This window comes from Macrosteles quadrilineatus, unplaced genomic scaffold (genome assembly GCF_028750875.1).
Source record: "Macrosteles quadrilineatus isolate MER2022 unplaced genomic scaffold, UCM_ALF_1.0 Scaffold_2__2_contigs__length_208266976, whole genome shotgun sequence".
NCBI classification, from domain to species: domain Eukaryota; kingdom Metazoa; phylum Arthropoda; class Insecta; order Hemiptera; family Cicadellidae; genus Macrosteles; species Macrosteles quadrilineatus.
Window position 1 is genome coordinate 78,914,083 of NW_026542595.1, and position 24,059 is coordinate 78,938,141.

Consider the following 24,059-nt stretch of genomic DNA (forward strand, 5'->3'; position numbering starts at 1 on the left):
GGCAAAAACCAAACAAACGGATGAGAAGGGCAACTTTTGATTAGCCCCGCGCCCGCGAGCTCGTCTACGGAGCGTGACTAAAACTAAAAATCTACACCGAGTTTTCTGACGGTTTTAATAAAATGTGAAATATATATCCGAAGTGTGGTGTGTCGAGAGCAAATGTTTGTCTGTAGGAAATGAGAAAGTCAGAGAGCGGAAAAACTCGCTCATTACATCAAGCTTCGTCTTGGCGAACTCCATAGTCTCGATATAACCTGACGCAAACATCTCTTTTAATTACACCAAGACTTGTCTAAACTTGTCTAACTGCTTTATTCTGCGGTTTCTTGATTGCCTCTTTTATTTAACCTTTTGACTCGAGGATTTTCATAAGCGGTTATTTCTTGTAACGTTTTATGAAGAGTTCTTGGAAAATGATAATTAGTAGTGCAGTTTAATTTTATTTAGTTTTTATTTTTACGAGTATCATTGTTAACTCTCTCCACTTGGTTAAATTTGAGATAGTGTGGTGTAGTAGTTTGTGGCCTGCGTACAGTGTCTAATATAAATTTATTTGGGACACGTTTTTCTCGTCTTAAACACACGCTTTGCCAGGGTTAATTACCCTAGTTGCATCAGCGATTTATTTGGACGACAATTTCTATATTCATGTTTCTTAATGATGGCTTCGTTTTAGTCATATTTTTTGTGTATAATATTTACTAAACCATTAAGTTCACAACGGTAAAGGTCGAACCAGTGTCATAATACACTAGGCTTTTAACTTATAGTGTATCAGAATTTCCAAGCACTAAATACGTAAGTTAAGTCTGATTTGTTAGAGATTGGCTACTAATTATCTTACCAGGGACTTATTTGGTTACTACTTACCTTATCAGGGACTTGTTTGGCTACTACTTACATTACCAGCACCAGGGACTCGTTATGCTACTACTTATCTTAACAAGGACTTGTTCAGCTACTACTTACCTTACCAGGGACTAGATTGGCTACTATTTACCTTACCAGAGACTTTTTTGGCTAACTACTTATCTTACTAGAGGCTGGATTGGCTACTACTTACCTTACCAGGAACTAGATTGGCTGCTACTTAGACTACCAGGGACTAGATTGGCTACTACTTACCTTATCAGGGACTTGTTTGGCTACTACTTACCTTATCAGTGACTTGTTTGGCTACTACTTACCTTACCTGGAACTTGTTTGGATACTATATTTACCTCACTAGCGACTAGATTGGCTACTACCTATCTTACCGGGGTGTTTTTTGGCTACTATTTACCTTACCAAAGACTTGTTTGGCTACTACTTATCTTACCAGAGGCTAGATTGGCTACTACTTACCTTACCAGGGACTAGATGGGCTACTACTTACCTTATCAGGAACTAGATTGGCTGCTACACTTACCTTACCAGGGACTAGATTGGCTACTACTGACCTTACCCGGGACTAGATGGGCTACTACTTACCTTATCAGGGACTAGATTGGCTACTACTTACCTTACCAGGGACTAGATTGGCTACTACTTACCTTATCAGGGACTAGATTGGCTACTACTTACCTTATCAGGGACTTGTTTGGCTACTACTTACTTTACCAGGAACTAGTTTAGCTACTGATACCTACACAGTCAAAATTCCTCCAGTATAGTGTAACTGAAATGTGATTTAATTATACAGAGGCAGTGGCAATGACGGACTAAGACACTACGGACTTTCCAAGTCTCTGATGGACTCTCTGGAGGGCAGAGACCTGGACCAGATGAGTGTTTCCTCCACAGCATCCAGCACTGGTGGACCCTCCCCTAGAGACATCTATCTGCCCATGGCGCCTTCCCAGCCCTCACCCACTGCCAATAACAAAGTTTCTGTAAGTATACGTGGCAATTTCTTATACTGTAAGCTGAAGTATTGTCTTTGATGACTTTTCAACAAACTATTAATAGTTCATACCTAAGAAAAACAAAATGTCATTTGTTTAACTTTTGGACCCTTATATTGTAGAAATGGATCTACTGTACCAAGATACGTTTAGTGATATTCAAATTATGTTCACAGCCCACACCACCAAAGAAGCCTCCCCGGCGCAACCTGTCAGTGTCGCCAACTCACCTGATGCCGCTCATGTCTGTGTCTGCGGACCATCATCAGTCTCCCTCCGCCCATGCCTACGAGTACCTGTTCCTGGCGAGGAGTGGTGTTCGCAGCCATGGCGACCTGGACGAGGTGATTAGCTATTTCTTCTTCATGTGAAGTTTCTGATCTTTGGCAATACACCAGGGTCCACAAAATTTTGTTCATGGATAATTTGTATTTGTCACATGAATTAGTTAATATTGAAGTAGTGAATAAAGATTAGACAGCTTTTAAACATTGTTTAGGCATACAGCAAATTACTTACATGTTCACGTCTGTTGGACTTTTCAAAAACCCTGTATTGCAGAAGGCCTGAGCATCCTAAAGCCAAAACTTATTTTAGCCCTTTTTGTCATGAATAATATTTTAATTTTGGTCCAAACAAACTTGTCAATAAATTATTATTATTTTCCCCTAACTTTCTTTTAGGAGCCTTTTTAATTTTTTTTAGCTTCTGTATGAGGCTTATTGCACAACTCATGAGGTACCTTAAAATCTCCTGAACTTCATCATAAAAACTTTTTAGATAACACCATTAATATTTGGGGGTTTTGTGCTCTTTCATCCTATTGAAGTACAAAAGTAATAAGTAGTAAGTTTGAATGAAAGTAATTTTTGTTTAAATGTAATTTGCCAATTTTTGTAATTGCAAGATGTTCCTTCCCCGTTGCAGATGATGGCGTGTGCAAAGCTGAGGCGAGGCGTATCTGCTGATCAGTACGTAGACATGAAGCTGAGACGCAGTATGGTGAGTGAATCAGATGACAAGTACGAGCCTGTCGCCATCACATCACTGTATGAGAACATGCCTGTGAGAACAACAAACCCTAGACGGAAACTGCGGAGGATAACAGACAAGAGCTACGAGAACTGCGACCCTTCCGTCATCCTGAGCAGAGGCGACCTGCCCTTCCGCAAGGTACTTGTTTTTATTTTTGTGTTCTTTTTGTAATCTGAAACTGAATTTGAATTTTAAATCACTTTCTATCTGGAATTCTTGAATTTACCAATATTTTATGAAAAATTTTACTATAATTCTTTTTAAAAGTACCTATGTTCTTTTTTCTCCAGGTGGAAGCGTATTCACCAGCCACAAGTGATTCACCCATCTTTGTATCCAGTGCTTACATCACATTCAAGTCATCACAAGAGAGTTTGCTCAACGGGGATCACAAGAAGCCCCCGTCTAACTGTCCACTCAGTCCCACACACTACCAGCAGCCCCCCACACCTGATCATCCCCCGCCATCAGCGCTGGAGGCAGAGCGCAGTATCCACCAGCGGATACGACCTCTTAGTCAGGTATGAACATGTGTGATTTATAATGAGCCCAATTATTTCAAATTCTTTTATTTTGAGAAGTCATATAGACTAGTTTTTTTTTATCCAGCCCCTCTTTTCATCTTTATTAGTGTGGTGTGCGTGTGTTTGTTTTACAATTTCTATTAGTATGAACCTGAAATTAGTGTAAAGTTGTACACATCATTACCTATGTAGCGTATACAACTTTATACTCATTTCAAGCTAGACTTCAGGCAATGAAGTATCGACAATTAGTGAATGCAGCATTTATGCAGTAACTCACCAGGTACAGCAGCATTCAAGTTGAAGCAAGCAAACTTGACTACAAGTAGAGGGGTAGAACAGGACAGTGGCTGGGCACCCCTACAATAATTTTATCTTTACACACACCTCACTGGATAGCGATCAAAAAGTGGAAATTTTTAAACAAATTGTAAATTTAATTATTTATAATCTGAAAAAAATATATAAAATAATCTGAGGTATTGAAAAAACAAACAATTGTTTTTTTTTTCTGTGTTGGTCCAACTTCTATGTGATTGTAAAGGAACATCCAGTTATAGTTTCAGGGTAATTCAGATACCTTTTGTGATGATTTAGAACATGATTGTTCACCCCCAAGTAATGTGTTCAAGGTAGACACTTCAAAATGTATACGTTAGAATGGCTAAGCGTTGTATTTTACAAAATCACCTACAAATTCATAAATCACTTATAATGTATGAAACACATCTGATCTTGAGGTTAGAGCTGGACTTCTATCTATGATGGCTTGGGTTGGATCCTACCAATCCGTATTAGTTCATTTAAATTATGTGTTGGCTTACTTAAGAAAGGTTGGGTCTCCCCATAAAGCTATACAAATGTTTTATGATAGTAGTATTATTGTTTTTTTCCGGTTTGTCTGTATTCCTATAATAATTTTGTAAGATGGCAAACCTTTCTCTAATACAACTTTATTTTCTGAATAGTATTTTCATAATCAAATTGTTGTACTTTGTACTTCTAATAGAGCTTTTGTCTGTTCGTCAACTTTTATCTGTGAAATTTAAAATAAAATAATATATATTCATCCTTCAGTTGTATTTAATTCCCAGCAGAACAGTAATTGACATTTTTGTCTGTGCGCTTTATGAATGTTTACATCCTCCTATAACATAAAAATAACTAGAATCTTTAACAATAAGTTGACATTTATTTACACAGTCTTCAAAATGCTTAAATACTTTTTTACAAAAACAGGACGTATATTTTTGTGAAATTAAAGTCACAAAGTTGTTTTCCTTTTCAAAAAAATACACAAAACACCATAAAGAACATTATTTTAAGCCTAGATGTTAGCATGTAAATTGACACTTTGTTTAACTCAAGGTTACACTAATTTGCACTCTGCGGATGCAACTAAACTAATTTGAAAAGCTTAAATTGTTTAGTTTGATTAATTATTTTACTCATATTAAATTTTATAAAATGTTATGTTTGTTATATTTTTTTACCAAATGTTTTAGGATGAAAAGAGCCAATCTTTTCATCCGAAAAAACATTTGGTAAACAAAAATATTAAAACAGTTTAGGAAAGGGGGTTTTCCCCGTTTTAAAACAACTTAAGTAAAAATCATAAACTTGATATACCTAATTTAGGCGAAACTACGTTTATCTATTATTAAAGGATATATTTTTTTATATTTAAACAGGTTTATTTGTATGCTAGTGATTCTTGTGAGTGTACTGAATATTAACATTTTCTGTTTAAACTCATTACTCATTCTTATTTTTAGCTTATTTTGTTGTTGCATTAAAAACATTGACTTATAGGATGGTAAAAGAATTAAATTCATTTTTTTCTTTTCATACAAAAACAAAACTAGATTCTAAACTAACAATTAATCAAGTTTTGATAAAAAAACAAATATTTTAATAAACCTTAGTGAAGGTAAAACATTCTGTCCTTTTTAAACTACTGTATAAGAATTTCAAATCTTAATAAAAGAATGAATTATTTGTTTGTTTAGTAATATTCTACATTCAAAATTGATTTTTTATACTAGAAAATGCATTGTTATTACTTAATAGGTTATCTGCAAATTGTGTGAATATTTCGTTCCAATGCGTACATTTTCTGTCCTACTTGTTAAGTAATTGATTAAAAAATTAATTAACTGATATTAATGCCAATTGAATATTTGTATTGCTTAAGAAAGTAGAATAAAAACTTAAAAAATCCTTTCCTCCTAAAAATCTTCATTAGGTATGCTAAACAAGCGCATGCAACATTCACAAATAACTTGACAGAAAGATTTAATTTGGCACGATTTGCTCTAATAAAATTATTAAAATTGTTTACTTAATACCAAAGTCTTATGTTTAATTTTCTGAAATTAAAATGTAAAATTAATGTTTTATATTTGATTTTTAACAATAATTGTTGAAGGTCCTATCATTCTTTAATGTCCTTTTAATTTGTGATGATGGTTTACTTAAGGAAGGTGGCGTCTCCCCAAAAAGCTATAGAACATTTTTCTGACAAATAGAGTATTATTGCTTACTCCGGTTAGAATGATTTTGTACTCTGGTTTGCATTTGTATGATGGCAACCCTTTTTCTAATACAACTTTATTGTATGAACAGTGTTATTAGAAAGTGGTGGTGCTATTCCGTCTATAAAAGCAATTTGTTTCACCTTTTATGATTTATGTAGCCTATATGTTTATTTTCACAAATAAGTAAAATTATTATGATACTTTGAATTAGATTTTTATATTTATGTACACCAACCAAAAAGATATTCATTGAAAAAAAAACTCACAGTTTAGTTTTGCCTCTCTCAATGGTAGTTTGGAATGGAACTGATTTTTAAAGAACAAAATATTTAGCCACTTTTTCGCTTTTCTGTTTCCTCACTGATGGGTAAAGCAACTGTATCTAATATACTACAGTATAAATATCTGTGCAAAAATGTTAATTTGATACATTTTTTAAAATTACCCATGTTTTAATTATGTAGATTATCTACTAAATTAAGACAATAAAAGTGAAGATTTCACTTACTTGAGTACTTCAATATCTACAAAATTGTATGTTTGTATAATGTAAACAAATAAAAAAAATTAACATATAATATTTCTATAGGACACTTAATCCTTTTTTTACTTCTTTACTCCATCTCAAAATTATTATTCCTAGTTGTTAGAAAGCAATGTCTCTGATTACTGAATTAGCAAACACTTCAACAGTGTAGTATCAAAGATGAGATATTAATTTTCCTAACAAACTGTAAAGTGTGTCAAACTACACCAGGGAGCAGTCAGCGTGTGTTTGTTTGACATGTTGTTTGTTTGACAACACACATCTCTAGAGTCTCATGATGTTTTACCTTGAGTAATCATCTTCAACTCTCATTACTCCTTGATTTTCATGAGATAATCATCCTTTCTATGTACAATTTAGTCGATTATGCTATGTGTAGCAGGTTTAAGTGTCTGTATATTTTTAGACTCTAAAATAATTTTAGTAAATACGCTGTTAATGGAATGTGAAAGTAAATAATTGAGCAACAATATTTTATAAACATTTTGTACGATTCAAGGATATACCCAAGTTTCATTTCTGTTTGTTTTTTTTTTGCCTCCTGATCACAAATTTAAATTAATCTAGAGGTAAAAATACCTTTAACCTATTCTATTAATCTATTAATCTAAAGGTATTTTAACCTCTAGATTAATATACACAAGCCTTGAGATCAGTATATAAGACTACAATGAAATTAAACCTTGCAAACAATAAATCAAAACATGACATTAATTCTTAAATTTGTTATATTTTATTTATAAATATGAAAAAAAAACTAAGTAATACAATATATTTCACCTTATGTTCTTTTATTTTTATGTTATTTATAAAAAAAAATTCCATATAAGAAGATATATACATATACACAAAAAGTTAAATTAACTTAATACCATTAACATTCGCCAATCAAATCCATTTGGAAAAAATTCAACCTTTAAATAAGAAAAATTATAGTACATGTATACACAACTTTAATACAGAATAAATAACAAATCACAAAACTCAAAAATTAATTTTAAAATAGTATTATTTTATTTATTGATTTAATTACTACATGGTGAAAAATTTTGTACAACTAGTTCTGTTATAAAAATAAGTTCAAATCGTGTTTGAAATTAAAATACCTTACAAAAGTAGGTAAGAACAAAGCTTTATATTGTTAGTTAATTTTGATGCTAAAACTCACATTACAACTACAGTATACTATTCTACCTCATGTACTACCTACTGGCTTTAAAAAGTTGAGTACTGGAATCTACAAATGCAATAATGCCAGTAACCCTTGGGCAATCAATCCACACTTATTTTGAATACTTAGTCAATTATAGATATCCTTTGGATCCTTGAACCTCATTGAGTGTACAATTTTGACACATTCTCCTGTGTATTTTTCTCTGGCGTTCAAATAATTTTCCGTTTGATTCTAATGTTGACAATGAATATTTGATATCATTAGTCATAGCGAATTTAAAGCAAATGAGGTAAGGCTGCAAGTAAACATTTATTTAGGAACCTGAAGCTGAAGTAAGGAATGACAAATACAGTGCTGGCCAAATTATTAGACTAATGCATTTTTTTCATGTTTTTTTTATATTTTTCGTACATAAAAATTGCATAAAAATTATTGTATTGCCTATTTAAGTATAAAATGTCTTTTGTATGTTACTTAAGTATAGTATAAGCTGAAAACTTCATTATTTAATTTTGCAGTTGGCACCCCTGCCTTTGGTGTAAAAACAGCAAAAATAAAGAAATAATTCAGGGCTACCACCTGTGAAAATAAAAAAACAGAATTTTTAGCTTATAATATTTAAAAATAACACACAAATAAGAATATGTACTTTAACCAGTAATAAAATAGTTTTTTGGCTGAAAAAAAAACCAAATAACTATAAAAATGAGTTTAGTCTAATAATTTGGCCAGCACTGTATGTTTGCAATGTGAGAACAAGCATAAGATGTCTTAGAGGTGAAGAGTTGGGTGCTCAAATATACACTTTACAGATAATCCTGTATTATTAGTACTATAATAAATGTGGATTTAAAACCTTAAAAAAATAATGCTAAGTAATTCTTTCGGATTCTGAAGGATTATTATAAGGAGGTTGTAACCAAAAATGGTTTAAAATCGTATCATTGTACAATTTGTAAAATATTTTTTACATCGCTATAACAATCACAGAATAAAGAGTGAGGTGAATGAAAAACATCTTAACATTTGTCAGCATTATTGGAGCTTATGGGTCTCGCTGTATCATGTGTTAAAATGTGAAAACGGAGTTTTGTGTTTTTCTGTCCCTGCGTTTTTGGCTTTTGTAAGGGAAGGGGCCAGTCTCCGGTCTTGTTCATTTTTTTTATGTCGAAGATCTTTTGTCAGATAACATCATTAGTCGATAGTCCAATGACAAGGGGAATCTTGGTCCTGAAACGTGATGAAATATCAATAATAGTAACAAAACTAAACCTCTATCATGGCTACAGATGCAAATTTGTAACTCATATCAATCACTGACTTTGCACCGACAATAACTAATACAACTTTTGCAAAAAATATAGAGAATTTAATTCGTTGGATTATAATGGACGGCTTCCATTACAGCTAGGTACTAAAAAATGTCCGTACTAATATCTGATCAAATGTTAATCGTCTTGTTTACCTTTTGTATGTTATGTTTTGGTTTGGTATAATTGTTAAAAAGATGTATTAATATTTTTTTCATTATAAAATCGTTTTCCATTATATTTCTGGGCTATTTATTACATTATTAAAAAAGACGACGATCAATACTGTCCTCATGTGAGAAAGTATCATCACATAGCAAAATTTGTACACAAACCCAGCCAAAGCTTGCAAAAAAAGGAAAAATATCACAGATAACTGTATGTAGTCAAAACAAGAAAAACTCATCAATTACACAAAAGAAAAGCCGCGAGCTTATATTTCATCGAGTTTAAAAGACTCTTTGAACACAACATTTATTATTTTGTCTATAGTTTTTTGGTTTGTGGCAACTAAAAAACTATTTTATGTTGATCAAAAAATACAACATTGAGGTTAGGGTTGAGCAGCATTGTTGTGACGGGATAAACAATGTAATTTCCAACCTCTAAATTCGTCAAACGTAAATATTTCCCATTACTATACTGTTGGTCATCTTCACGAATTAATAATATTACTTAGTTTTTAAAACGAAAACGCTGTTTATTAAGTTTATTTATAGACTAACATTTTACACGCAAGAATTCATTTACTCTAGATTTAACCCATTTCTTGTTGATTATTATTAAATGAAATAAACTAAACCCAACTTTTATTTCGTTCAGTTGCCCCAACATTTTACTTGCCCCTACCATTCCTCACTCCGGATGACAACTGAACAAAACGAAATTGCTAGGAAAGTGAAGAATGCATCTTGATAAATCAGCTGTTTTCTAAACTAATTCTCACGAACAAAATGTCACTTTCTATGACAACTGTATACAAACTTGTTTTTACAAATCGAGAGGGAACATAGTCCCTCAATTAACATCTTCCTAATAAACTAACAGCGATCACTGACGTAGTATATGTTGTACGGTTGAGATGTGTACGATAAGTAACATTGTTACAACTACAGCGTTGTAGACGTATCACGTTATAGCGTTATAGCGTCGTCGTGTGTATCCAGCAAGCGGCAATACAGCGGTTAATGTGATCTAATTAACATCGCGCCTCGCAAGGCACAGTCGCTAATCAATTGTCTTACAATACAATATCTCATTAAATGTGCCAACATGGCGGATACAACTGTACAAAATAAAGAAAATAATCCCTCAAATGAGGCCCAATAATATTAACAGCGATCACTGACGCAGCATATGTTGTACGGTTGAGATGTGTACGATAAGTAACATTGTTACAACTACAGCGCTGTAGACGTATCACGTTGTAGCGTTATAGCGTCGTCGTGTGTATCCAGCAACCGGCAATACAGCGGTTAATGTGATCTAATTAACATCGCGCGTCGCAAGGCACAGTCGCTAATCAATTGTCTTACAATACAATATCTCATTAAATGTGCCAACATGGCGGATACAACTGTACAAAATAAAGAAAATAATCCCTCAAATGAGGCCCAATAATATTAACAGCGATCACTGACGCAGCATATGTTGTACGGTTGAGATGTGTACGATAAGTAACATTGTTACAGCTACAGCGCTATAGACGTATCACGTTATAGCGTTATAGCGTCGTCGTGTGTATCCAGCAAGCGGCAATACAGTGGTTAATGTGATCTAATTAACATCGCGCCTCGCAAGGCACAGTCGCTAATCAATTGTCTTACAATACAATATCTCATTAAATGTGCCAACATGGCGGATAATCCAGCTGAAAGAAACACTCCAGCTCGACATTGCTTGGCTTGTAAAGCACATTCGCCTTTGTCAGAGCCTCTTTCACTCGATGCTCTTTTCTAATTAGATACAGTTCTGTTGAGGATTCCTACCTCTTGTGTTCTCTTTGGGGTTTTAGCTTGTTTCGAATCGCGAGTAATTAGTAGACAGTGGCGTTGTGTTTTTCGGGTATAAAATACTAATTGGCGTTGTGTTGTGTAGTTGATGTGAGAATGCGCCGATCCTTAACTTTGTTTCAATACATTTAATGGGTCAAATCCCTTTTGGACTGATACAAGGATAATGCATCTAGCGCGTCGCAACCCATGACCTTAATTCTATATACAAGATAGTATTAGAGGTGTTCTCGTTTCGCAATTTTAATTTACGTATCTTTAGACTTGAATTAATACTCCCGCAGCAGCAAACCTGCAGACTAAGCTGACCTTAAAAACTAAAAAGTAAATCGGTCCCGGGTCCAGGTCTTACCATGAGACCTACGGTAATAGCTTAATCCCTAGATGGGAAATTCGCTAAAATTACATTTATTGCAGCAAAAAGGCTGTTTTCAATACCAAGCTCAAGAAACAAATGTTGTCCCTAAAAGAAAAAAATATCAGTTTGAGCTGGAATCGAGGACAAATATTTTCATTTTTCCATACATAGTTGCATTTTGTTAGTTTTATATAGTTTGTAAAACAGCCGGTTTCTCAACATTTTACTTTGCCCACTCCAAGTAACAACTGAATCAAACACAATTTAGGCCTAGGTTCTATGGATGGATAAAATTAAACAAATAAAAGATAAAATATGTAGGACTTGAAAATGTGATTTAAAGCTCAAACTGTTTTAATTTTTGAACGTCATTGAGTTTAATTAATGATTAAATTTTGTTATTACGTAGTACGGTTTTTTTAGTTCTTATAAAATAAATCTATATACAAAATACAAACTTTTTCTCGTTTAAAAAAAGATAACTCTGACAAGTTGCACAAATATTTGTATCCAAAATCGTTTACTTAATCTTTTAAAAGTAGGTACCGGTAAAAAGGTGGTTTAAAGTAGGCCCGTTGATCGTCGTCGTTGTAGACCACTTCACCTACTACGGCAGTAGCCCCGACTCCCGCACGGTTCTCACCCTGTACCAGGGGGTCGTCGGGTCGCCCAATCACTCGCCCCCCGCGGTGGTGGCGTTGGTGGCTCAGTGGCTGTTGGCGTGCAATTAACATCGCCCACCTTACAACCGCAGCCACTTACATTCACACCATGAGAGGCCCTTGTATTGTCGCCAGTCAGGGCTTATACGGGTAATTATAGGGCTTGTGGTATCGCTAAGGACTCTTAGGACTAACTGTGTTCTAAAGTAGAATTATTTGATTGGAAAGTAAGCTTGGATTTGAGGAACCGATTGCGGTCCTTGTATTTGCCAGGGTTTCGTGCGGCCCACAGTTTCGCTAAGGGTGCATCAGTCTCAAACTGTGTAAAATATCAAACCATTTGATTGGAAAGTAAGCTTGAATTTGAGGAACCAATTGCGTATGTATGTCTTGGGGTTACATATCGTATCCTTGTATTTGTCAGCAGTCAATTACTTGACAGGAATGTAACCGTGAATTTGAGGAATCAGTAGCGTGTATTTCCACCATTGTATCCTAGTATTTGCCAGCAGTCAGTTACTGAAAGTCACCAAGTTCGCGGTTTCGCTTACGGTACTGAGGACTCAAACTGTGTTCAAAAGTCTATTTGTTTGTAAAGTAGGCGTATATTTGAGTAATAGTTGCGTATCTAAGACGTCCCTACATAGTGTTTACGAGTAATCATCATTGTCAAGGTAAATGTTTGCCGTAACCGGACACAGGATCGATGGACGACGATGCGGCGCCGAAGACCTTTAAATGTCACCATCTCCGTCACTTCCTCAGTTTGGTCCTGGATGTGACGCGAGTATACGGTTACCTATCCTTGTACCTATAACTTGTGCCAGGAATAAGTGGAATAAATATTACGGTTCTGTTTAGTTACACAAATTAGAATGGGTTTCAAACGTTAAATATCGTGTGTAGCTTTTTCCATCTTTGGAGTTTGGCGATTTTGAGTGTTTAGTACGTCGCACGCGCTTTTTGGTTTTCTTGGTGTCCTTGCTTATGCCGATACGAAATGCGTTCTTCAATGAAACGATCGTATGCACAATCTGTAGACAACACCGAGTGTGCCACTCCTTAGGTTATACCATGTTCGTGCATTCTCGGTGAGTTGTGACGTCATCATGTCGGTGATCGTGTCGCTGAAGAAGTACATCATGGACGCGGACATGTCGCTGTGCACGGAGATCTTCATGACGCTGGCGTGTATGCGAGGCATGGGCCGTGACGTGGCGACAGGCACGGGCAGTGTCGGTGGAAGACAACCTCAGAGGTGCGGGTTTAGTGACACCAGCGACACGGATGGCGAAGACGCCACGTGGGTGGACGACGCGGTGTGGTATGACTCTCTGTGGATGGACGACGACCACGAGCAGAGTCTGGAGTTAAGCTACTGCTCGGAGGTGAGGGAAAGCAACTATAGTTCGGCCGCATAGAAAACGACCTGTGTGCTAATGCTAAACCAATGCTAGAGGAGGTCGCTTTCTAAGCGGCCGAACTATAGTCTTGGAATGCCGTTGGAAAAGGTCTAGTAGGGTCTAGGAAAGAATACTTGCAAAAGATGTAAAACTCTTCTGAAACAAGTTATGTTGAAAGATGTTGTGCTATCCCGGTGTTCTCCAAATTAAATGCGGTACTTTTGTGTGAAGCCGACTCACAATCGCCAATCGCTTAGGCAAATAAGTTTAAAGATATAATATAAATGGCCGAAGTATGGAAAAAATTGCACGTCCAATTAGAATTTTGGTTTTAATTTTAGGAATAGCTTTGACGAATTTGACTAAGATTTCTACCTACGCAATGTCGGATTATTACAGTAACCTTTTGAACAGAAAACATTGGAGCATATGATTCGGTTCAAATTTCACGAATGGATATAATTAATTAATTTCACGAGTTTAAGTGTTTCCCCTTGTGTTTTTATTATATCTGTCGCAAATGTGCAAATTATTGCAATGTAGAGTACAAATGATAGAATTGGTTAAATAAGCCTTACATAAATTTAATTAAAACATCATGTAGACTTTTTTAGTTTCTGCTCTTAGTTACATAATGAAGCGGAAACATCATTTTGTTCTCATTCTAAAATTTCACGAAGTACAGTACATAATTATTTTAATTTTTTTATGGGAGTGTAATGTGTGAATAGTACGTCAAAGAGACATTCCCGCTGAGAGCGTAAATATCCCTGTAATTATAAATTAAATAAATACAATTGAAGTATCATGTGTTTTAAGAACCCTTCTTGTTTATACAAAGAGACAAAGAGCCTATGCTTTTTCTACTGAAACCTCTTTGTTATCAGATTTATCTTCTTCTGGACTGAAGTTAGAATTGTGAAACAACTTGAAAATTTCCCCTAACTAAGAACTTTAGATTCTGGGAAATTATTAATTCCAACCTCTCTGTCCTAGTAATGCTGTATGCTGTATCATGATTAAAAATATATCGGCATTGACGACACGGGCGAAGAGCTGTTTCTAAAGCAAGGGGACATTTCTGTTTCCTAACCTCCTTTCCAGTAGCACCGTGTAATGGTGAACAGTCACGGGCATGGGCTCAGATAAAGAGCTTCTGCTTCTAAAACGGAATGTTCATTATTAGCCTTTTTTCTGTACCTTAACCTCTCTTTCCAGGAAACATACATGGAGGATGGAAGACCTAGCACAAATGAAGAGCTAATGCTTCTGAATATGGAAACTTTTCCAAATCTAACGTCTTTTCCAGTATTCCTATATCAAGTTGAAAAGGAGATCCATTGGCGTGGGACTGAGGAGCTGCTGTTTCTAGGAATGGGGACAACTCAAATAACCTTATATCACCTTTTCAGGAATATTGCAACATGATGAAGAGAAGATCGCGAGACATGGAGACGGAGACAGATGAAGAGTTGCTGCTCCTGGTGTTTCCCGCCAATACTCCAGCTGACCATTCCAGCGGCAGTTTGTCCAGTAGCGTCAGTCTCAGTGACAAGAGCGTCTCTACAGATAACAACCAGGTGGAGGAGTACATCGGCGACGTCCCCTTCGCTGGTGAGTCACTTTGTATTCTGCATGGAGTGTTTGGTAGTTTGAGGGTTCGAAGAATTGCGTTGCCGTTTAGGCCGAAGAGGACCAATGCCCAGAGAAGACTCGTTCAGTGAGACCTCGAGAACACATTCGTCGAGACCTCACGCCAAATATGATTTCGTTACATGAGATTGAACTGATTCGTTGTTTAGTTTGATTTTTCTCTTAGGTAGGTTAATAGACAGTGATTGCGGTTCTTAGTACGACTGATGTAGGAATCGTGTAAATTGAGTAAGAATCCCAAGAACAGTGTTCATTGTAGTTTTGTCGATATAACATGCGTTACAAAATTTAAGTTAAGCAAGACACAAATCTAAATCGAACCAGGAATACCTTAAAGACACCAAAATTTCGTCAGAAGAATATGCTGAAATGTATTGTATTCTTTTAAAACATATTTTGTTTGTTTTTAAACTCGTGAATGTTAATTTTCTTTAATTCTAGAGGTAAAAAAATCGCCTAATACAACTGTGTCTTCTTTGCAATGCGCCCTAGGACAATCAAAATTCAAAATATGTAATCATTGATTCATCAACACATCGTTTTAAATTGGCTCAAATATATCTTGCGACCTTTAAACACAGACAATTTCTTCTGTTTGGAATTAAACATAAACATATATTTTATCTAGTAGAATCAGAATTGACACAACCCACCCGTTTATACGTAATAAAACAGCTAACCCCGACATTGCTCACGGTACAATCACATTTATTAGTTTCAACAGTTACCTTCAACTACTAACTACTCTAGTTTACATTTCGATGACACGGTTGTGGACACCAGCTATTAGGTGTGTAGAGTGTAGGCTAGAGCTGGGGTGACAATAGGATGCTAATATATGCAGACCGGACACCGGATGCACGGACCACCCGCCGGATGTTCCTCTCTGGGTCAACTGTCCTATCCTCCCCCGTCGCCCGTCGTCGCCGGATTATAATTGTTCTGGACGGTTTCACATTTTGTCCCCGGCTTGTTAACGTTTTTGCCGATCCCACGACCGCGTAACGACCCGCTATTAAGCCGCGTTTACACCAAAGTTGACAACCAGGTTGTCGACTAGTTTCGGAAACTTGTTGCTTTTTCTACAAAATGCAGCAACTTTTTCCGTCGTCAACTAGTGGAGCAACAAGTTTTCCACTAAATTTTGGTTTCCCGCGGAGAGTCGGTAAGATCAAAGAAAGTTGACAACAAAAAGTTGAAGACTAGTTGCTACGCGCTTTGCGCAAGCAACTTGTTGAAAACTAGTGGAGAATTATTCCCCTTCCCATATTGTATACATATTGTAAATGTGTATTATTGAATTATTTTAATTATTATAATAGGGTAAATGTTACGGTAGCTATCTTTCTAACTTATTTTAATACAATTATGGCTGATAACTCTGGATGTGTACAGAGCTATAGACCACGCCTGTGGCCTGATTTTGATTAAAATTTGTATGTAGGTACTAATCCATAATATCTCCAGGTATTTTAAAATTTTTTATAGAGATTTTGATTTTTAATGGTGATTTTCCCATAAAAAGACGGAAAATTTGATTTTTTCGGAAATGGCCGAAACGACTTTAATAAAGACTTAGTATGATAAATAAAGACCCTTGAATTACTACCTTTGAGGTCCTTGTAGTTCTAAACAATATACAGTCGTGCAGCGACCTAATATCATAGTAACATAGTTACTAAATACCTATTAAATATCATTATTACTCTAATCACTTATCAACGATAATGGTTGTTGACAAGCTAATGGGAGATAGTATGTGCCAGATTGCTGATTCAATAATGTAACTGAAGTAAACATTATTTTCTGTTTAGGAATGATTGCACCTTCTTCGTCCGACGACATCCTTACACACTGTACTGATTATTACGCGCCTATTCTTTGGCAACAAGTTTTCCACTAGTTGCTCTAAATTAGTGAGGAGCAACATTTAGTTGTCAACTTTTAGTTGTCAACTTTTGGTTGTAAACTTTTGGTTGTCAACTTTTGGTTGTCAACTTTGGTGTAAACGCGGCTTTATGCGTGGTCAGATGTATTATGCATGCGTCTCGTAATTGTTTGGTAAAACGTCCCAAACCGCCTCAGGGAAATGTGTGAGAATGTTGGTGGACCTTGGTTGGACACGCTGAGGTGGTACAATGTTTGTATATGTACTGGCAAAAATAAGTTGTAAGGTACTTGATCAATGGTGATAGATTCATAGATCAAATTATAGGCGTAACCAGAGGGTTTTGGTTGGGAGGTACTGGTAGCCTCTTCATACACAGCAAAAAACGTTGAAATTTAAAATTTTTTGTTACCCAAATATGTAATCTACGTAGTCGAGGAAGGGTAGTGTTGTTCAAGTAGAATAAAGAAACGGTTGTGATAGGCTTAAATTTATTGGATTTATATACGACGAGATCAACAACAATTTTTGATCATCAACAACATTTGAGATCAATCAAACAATACCCAACGTTTACAATTTTTGCTTAAGAAAGTTTGCATTTTTCCCGATTCAGATGTTGTACATTTTTAATATGGAAGTCATTTATAATCACTCGTTTCGCCAGCTTAATGCTCCGCAACTGTGTTTTAAGCAGACAGGTGTTAGCAGGCGACAGATATCACGTCTACGAATATTAGACGTTCATGCGTCTATAAACAACATGACAGCAACAGCTTTTGTCAATATTACTTCAGGGTGATTAGTTGGCGTTGGTTTCTAGGGTCGTGAGATTGGTTTGTTATTCGCAGCACTCTATATATACGGTACTTTTTATTTTTATGAAAATACTGAATTTACTCATCTGAGATTTTACTCAGAAACAATCTTTGTAGGTCTACCAAGGATAAGTTTTACTCAATGTCAACATGGGGCCCTGCCTTCGGGTTTAATGTCTTGAGTTAACCTATGAAGTAAATATTGTTTAGTCTCCAGTTCATGACATGACAAACAAAATAACATATACACTATTTTACATTCTTAAAGCTACAAATTTCCCACTATCGAACAACCACAGAGAAAAAGTAGATATTACTCTTTAGTAAAAGAGTTGATTTGAAAGAACCGAAGTAAATAACGAGATGACGTTGATATTTTGTAACTGATTGCCCTCTGAAGACTCAACAAAATACGCTCTTTGCTATCCTAGGTGCCGTGCCATCAGCCATACACCGCTGCAAAGCATGGGTAGAGCTGCAACTTGTGGAACATTCACTGACCAAACTGTAGCCTTCATTTAGCAAGTGCAATGGTTCCATTCCCGCGAGTGTTGCAGAATGTTTTTGTTTCTCTCACACGTGTGAGTGTGTGAGTGATGTGATGAGTATCTGTGTGAGCAGTTCTCACTATATAGATGACCCTCGCAATGCGCAACATCAGCCACCACCACATGGGGCCTGGGACCCTCCCACGATATACTCACATTCTCGGCTCGGCGAACTGAAGAAACTTGCGTGGCTCTGGGAGTTCTGTAATTGCAGTGTAGTTACTGACTGGTCTCAGCCGGCATCCACTATTACAAACTGTCCTTCATCCAATTCAAATAATCAATTCCCGCCTAATCAACCCGAGTAACATCTTTGCCTTCGTGTTCAACGGAAAAAAAACTCAGTTGAGTCTCCCCTCAACCATCAGTTTGTGGGAGCGAAGTCGTTTGGTAGGTGACTATTCATAGGCGTGTCCATTCGTTGTTTGGTAACAAAGTGAAACGGTCTCTAGACGAGTCTAGATATCCAAGAATGATCCACCTATGATCCACTCCCGTAACCTATAAAAACAATGTGTTGTATTTTTAGCTGTCTTTGACTGTTATATGACACCGTGACGTTAAGTTACCTGCTTTGTGATCTTGATCTAACGTCATCTCGTTGTGTTGGAATTCCGCTTTCTAGATTTTTCACTGAAGTCTCAAGGCGACATGGTTGGTTAATTATTCTACATCTTTAACTTTTCTCACAACATATTTTTAAATCCTCAGAAAGTCTGACCGAAGTAATTCTGTTCCTTAGGCCCCTGTTCGTTATTCCTTAGCTTCACTTCCTTATGATTCCCATCGACTTGTAGAATAACGTGACGTATCAACATCGCGCAATTGCAGCGTGACGTCACGAGGAAAGCCCCGATGTCGCTATCACACAAGTGACGTAACGATGCATGAGGCTCATTCCCGTTAGATGACGTCACAGATACTACGTCACTGTACACATGCAGTGTGATTCATGTTGATATAAAACACTGCCTTGCGGATGGGTTTTAAACTAATCTTTGTTGAAATATTATGATCAAGAAATCGTTATTGTTTCTTCAAATTCAGTTTTAAATAATAACCTATCAATAGAACCTAAGTTTAAACGAATAGGTCAATCATCATTTCCTATCCGTCCCCGTTTGGATAAATTTATGTAGTAAGTTATCAACAAGGGTTAAGTAATAGATTATATATCTAAGAAGACAAAAAGGACAGTAGTTGAACTATCATTTTGCCATTGAAAACTGATATCTCTGCCTGTTATCTTAAGATATATTGCCCCTAAACACATGACGCATATGATGGTCGTGAAATTAATTCATGGTATGCATTTTTAGTGCAGAAACAGAAGATGTGCCTTGTGCGAAAGAACAAATTTTTTTTTCTGAGTCATCAGACTTAAAGGATATAGCGTAGACATATTAATGTTAACAGCCATGCCATAGTTAGTATATCGCATAGCCCAAAGCTAAGAGTGATTGTCAGTATTTGTAGTCGGGCTTCCAGAACCAGAAAGCGCCCCGACACCTAGCCAGACAAGGTGTGTGGTATTGCTGCGAAAGGCACTGCTTCGAAAAAGGTTCGGCTCTAAGCTACTGTTCCAAAAAGAGGTGAAATGCCAGGAACTGCTCCGAAAACATTGCTCGGAATGGAGGAAAGGCATTGTGCCGAAAGCATGTCTAAGGTCAAGCACTACTCCAAATGAATGTCCTCGACCAGGTGCTACTTGGAAAGGCTCTGCTTCGAAAAGAATGCGGGGCTGAGACACTTCAGAAAATTATCAGAAATTCACTGCTCCGAAAATTTGTTTTGGAACAGTTCCGCACTTGATAGTATAATTACGATCTTTGTGACGGTCGTTATTGTCCTAGTTATCATAACGCTGGTTACTAAGTACTGTAAGTGAGCGGTCAGTGAGTTGGTAAGTTGTGTGCTGTGGCGGGAGTGAAGAGTGACCCTGGCTGGCATCAGCTGGTCTGTGATAACACTCAGTCAGTGGCGAGTGAGTGAGTGAGTGAGTCCGCGCCACACGGATACGCAACACATGTAGTCAGCTGTGAATATACAGTGCAAGTTAGTGTGTGATACATTCTGTGATCCGGGAGTGCTGTTTTTGTGGATTATCTTCGCTAGATCCTGTAAGTATTCGGTCAAATTCTAAGTTAATCTAAGAATAGGAAGATGTTATACAACTTTTTTCTCTATCATCAATTCGTTCGTTCGCCATTTTATTTAGTCAATTTAAACCAATTCAACACAGCTTATTTTGAACAATACGATAAATCCTACACCTACATAAATATAGGTATTTTAATTGCTTTACCATTAGCACCTCTAACATAGGTAACAGTTGACTGGAGGGTTGTGATGTTTCATCTTGTCATTGTTGTTACTATTTTAATTTAATTCATCGACAATAATTAATCATTGTTTTAATAATTTGTATTTAATTATTGCCTTATGCTGCTGACTAAAGCATATTTTAAAGGTGCCTAATTAGAACTGACCCTTAAGATTAAATCTAGAACATCATTTTTTACCGGAATTTCGCAGAATCTGTGTAGTTTTTGTGCTCTTGGAATACATTTTAAAATTTAAGATTTACTTAGTCATCCTTCTTCATTTAACTCCATGATACAGGCATTTTCACAGCCATTTTGAAGACTGGATCATCCAAAACATCTTGTTTCATTATTTCCGCGTCATTTCCGCTCAGTCCTAAGCGATTCCACACAGTAGTAATTTCAGATGATATGTCACAATCAGCTGTCTTGTTGACCGTTGACCCACAACTCTTATCATCGTCTACTAGTCTCAGTCCATCCTAACAGGCAATTTATTGTTATATGCGTAACATGGTCTTATAGAACCTAGCCTACTACAGTCTTTAGCGATTGCAAATTGTGAAGCGCTAACACATGGGAAGTGGAGCGAGTGCCAGCCTATTTTTTGCCGAGGGGTCATAATCTGTCAAAACCGTCAGGTAGGCCCGAGTGCCAGTTGACTCCCCAGAGCGTAGAGTGATTCAGGGGAGAAGTATTTCATAGCATATATAACATCGATTGAAAATATTGATACAATTAGTAAACCTTCATTTTATTTGTTCATAATCAGAAAGTTTGGTTAGATTAGGTTATAATAGTTTTACTTTAGCCCTCAAACAAGTTTTTCTCGTCTCCCCCCTCCGGTTGATCTTTCCACCCCCTACCCAACGCACCGTGGAACCGGTCAATGATATCTGGCTGGCACTCGCACCGCCAAGCCTAAGGCTGTAAAATTACCCTCGTCAAAGTTTTTAGGTAACTGGCACTCGACCCTTCACTACAGTATGCTTTACGTTGCTCAGGGAAACGTAAATTTTAACATGTTCAAGACTATGGCGTTGTTTCCCATTCCATTTCGTTTAGATGTTTCATGTATTTGACCCCAACAACGTCAAATCACAATATATGTGGTCGGTATAATACCAAAATACCCATAATTATTATTTTGTATACTGTAAATATTTGTAGAAATTAATTTGTTTGTATATATTTTTATATAAATTAAATGTTCTTCTTTTTTTACCTTTGTACATGGCATCGTTGTCCTTGATGATGAGGAAGTGTGAGCTACAGCCGTACAATGTGCAGTGTGTAGTGCAGTGTGCATTGATGCATCGTGTTGTATTCTGCATGCTGCTGCTGCACACTCCAGCGAGTGCAGTTTGTACCTTTGCTGTAGATGTCACATTTCACCCGCTCTGTCGACCATCCGGAATGTTAGTGCCATGTGATAACATCTTTTGACATAGCTGCGTATCGAGCCTACATTTTTATTTAAAAAATATTGTTACAATCTGTGAAATTCTACACATTCGTATTTTCATTCATACGAGTTTAGGGAAAAAATGGTCAGTCACAGAATTGCCTGTGTAGATACCGGTGTTTATTTATACTAGAGGTCGTCCAGTGGTCGAAAACTCGACCAAAAAGACATCTCTATTTTCACCCCACGCTGTAAATAAGACATGTGATTGGAATTTCCTCCGAGCGTTTTGATTTTCTGTTTACCTTTCGTTATTATTTCTTCACTAGCATGGCAACCCATGAGGCCCATTTTATTTTTTTTATTTTTAGTGGTTATTTTTTATCGTAGGCCTATTTTAATATCTAATGGGATTCTGCACATCTAAAGGAAAATATCTTTCTAACAGTGTAGATTTTCCCTGTGATACGACTACACGAGCTTAGAAAAAAGGTTTTCAAGAAATATGCTTTTTTCTTCTATCTATTCTACATAAGTAAAAATCTGTTGAACATTTGCGAAGGGTTATTATTTGCTGGAAATCTCTGCACTTTTCAAGTTATATGATTTTTTCATTTTTCATTTTTCATTTTATGATCAAATTGTCAATGGTCATCTTATTTATTTGCACTCTAACCTGAATGGTACATTTCCAGCGGTTTGTTGAAGTTTCTACATGTTAGTTTGTAAAGCGTTCTTATAGTACAGAATAATTGAATAATCATCTGCAGAAGAATATTGATGGTATTCATTTGTAACAATTGTATAGTCTGAAACCGTTATATTGTTGAAAACGTTAGCAAAACAACTTTTAGTGGTGTCAGATCTCAATGAGGGTCAATAGGCCATTGATGACCACAAAGCAATTATAGTACGGATTAACAATTATAGCTTTGTTTACAATCGACAGTAATATCTATTGCAATCACAATTTAGATACATTTGTGAATAAACATCATTATATAGTCGTTGGCCTTTGCTACCACGAATGGTGAGTCTTAAGTTTCGAACTTTGACCTGTTTCGCTGTTCGCAAAGCTGTATTTGTTTGTGTACATACCTTATCTGTTTGCTAACTCAATGTTTATCACAACAAACTACATACAATAACATCTAAGAGTAACGAGATAACTCCCGCATTGTTTATTTAACTAAGGCCCGATTTCAGCAAATTCTCGCTAACGATGGTTTAATTAAACTTCGGTTAAAACTAACCGACGATTTAAACCACAGTTAAGGAAATCTGGTTTCACCAACGAAAACGCGTCAAAACTAACGCTAGTTTTATAAACGAGAGTTTAGAGTAAAATCCAGGTGGCAGTGGCACTGAACTGTCATTTACCAGGCTGTTACGGGAGCAAGTAAACATAACCTAGAAAACAAATCAGTGTTTATGAGGTAGTGAAAACAAAACTGGAGACAGCAAGCTTACAGGAATACAATAGATTCTGAGCAAAATAACAACAGAAAGCAAGAATAAATACCAAAACAATTAACATAAGTAAATAAAGGCAAAGCAATGTTGATCAAACATATTCGAGGAACAAATTGGTTGAGTTTTGCGGTCGAGTCAAGACTCATCAATCCAACTTTTTACAGGGATGTTCAATATTCTGTTTGTTCACTAAGCAGTTTTGTACATTTGAAGTAGTGAAAAAAACTGGAGTCAAAAGAATTACAAGATCGAGACACAATGTAGATAACACAAAAATAATTATTTTCTATAAAATACTAGCACAATAATGACAATTTAGGTTTAGATTTTGGTTTACTTACGTCTGACCGAACGCAAAACAATTGTTTGAACGTTGGGTTAGGGTTACCCAACGCCGGGAGAAGGAAAGGGAGCCTATTTTTTCGAACAATGAAATAATAAATTTGATAATGTTGGTAGAAGAGCCAGGACACTCTTTTTAGCCGGGATAAAATAGTACGGC

General features: G+C 36.2%; 1 protein-coding gene across 1 annotated transcript in view; it reads left to right on the top strand.

The window, feature by feature from the left end:
* LOC128987000 (ankyrin repeat and SAM domain-containing protein 1A-like) overlaps positions 1-24,059 on the top strand; it is a 140,059-nt gene that overhangs the window by 71,033 nt on the left and 44,967 nt on the right. The window contains exons 8-12 of the mRNA XM_054407642.1: positions 1,685-1,874; positions 2,063-2,230; positions 2,814-3,059; positions 3,212-3,442; positions 14,861-15,062. Coding sequence (XP_054263617.1) covers positions 1,685-1,874; positions 2,063-2,230; positions 2,814-3,059; positions 3,212-3,442; positions 14,861-15,062 — 1,037 coding nt within the window. The remainder of the gene's footprint in view (positions 1-1,684; positions 1,875-2,062; positions 2,231-2,813; positions 3,060-3,211; positions 3,443-14,860; positions 15,063-24,059) is intronic.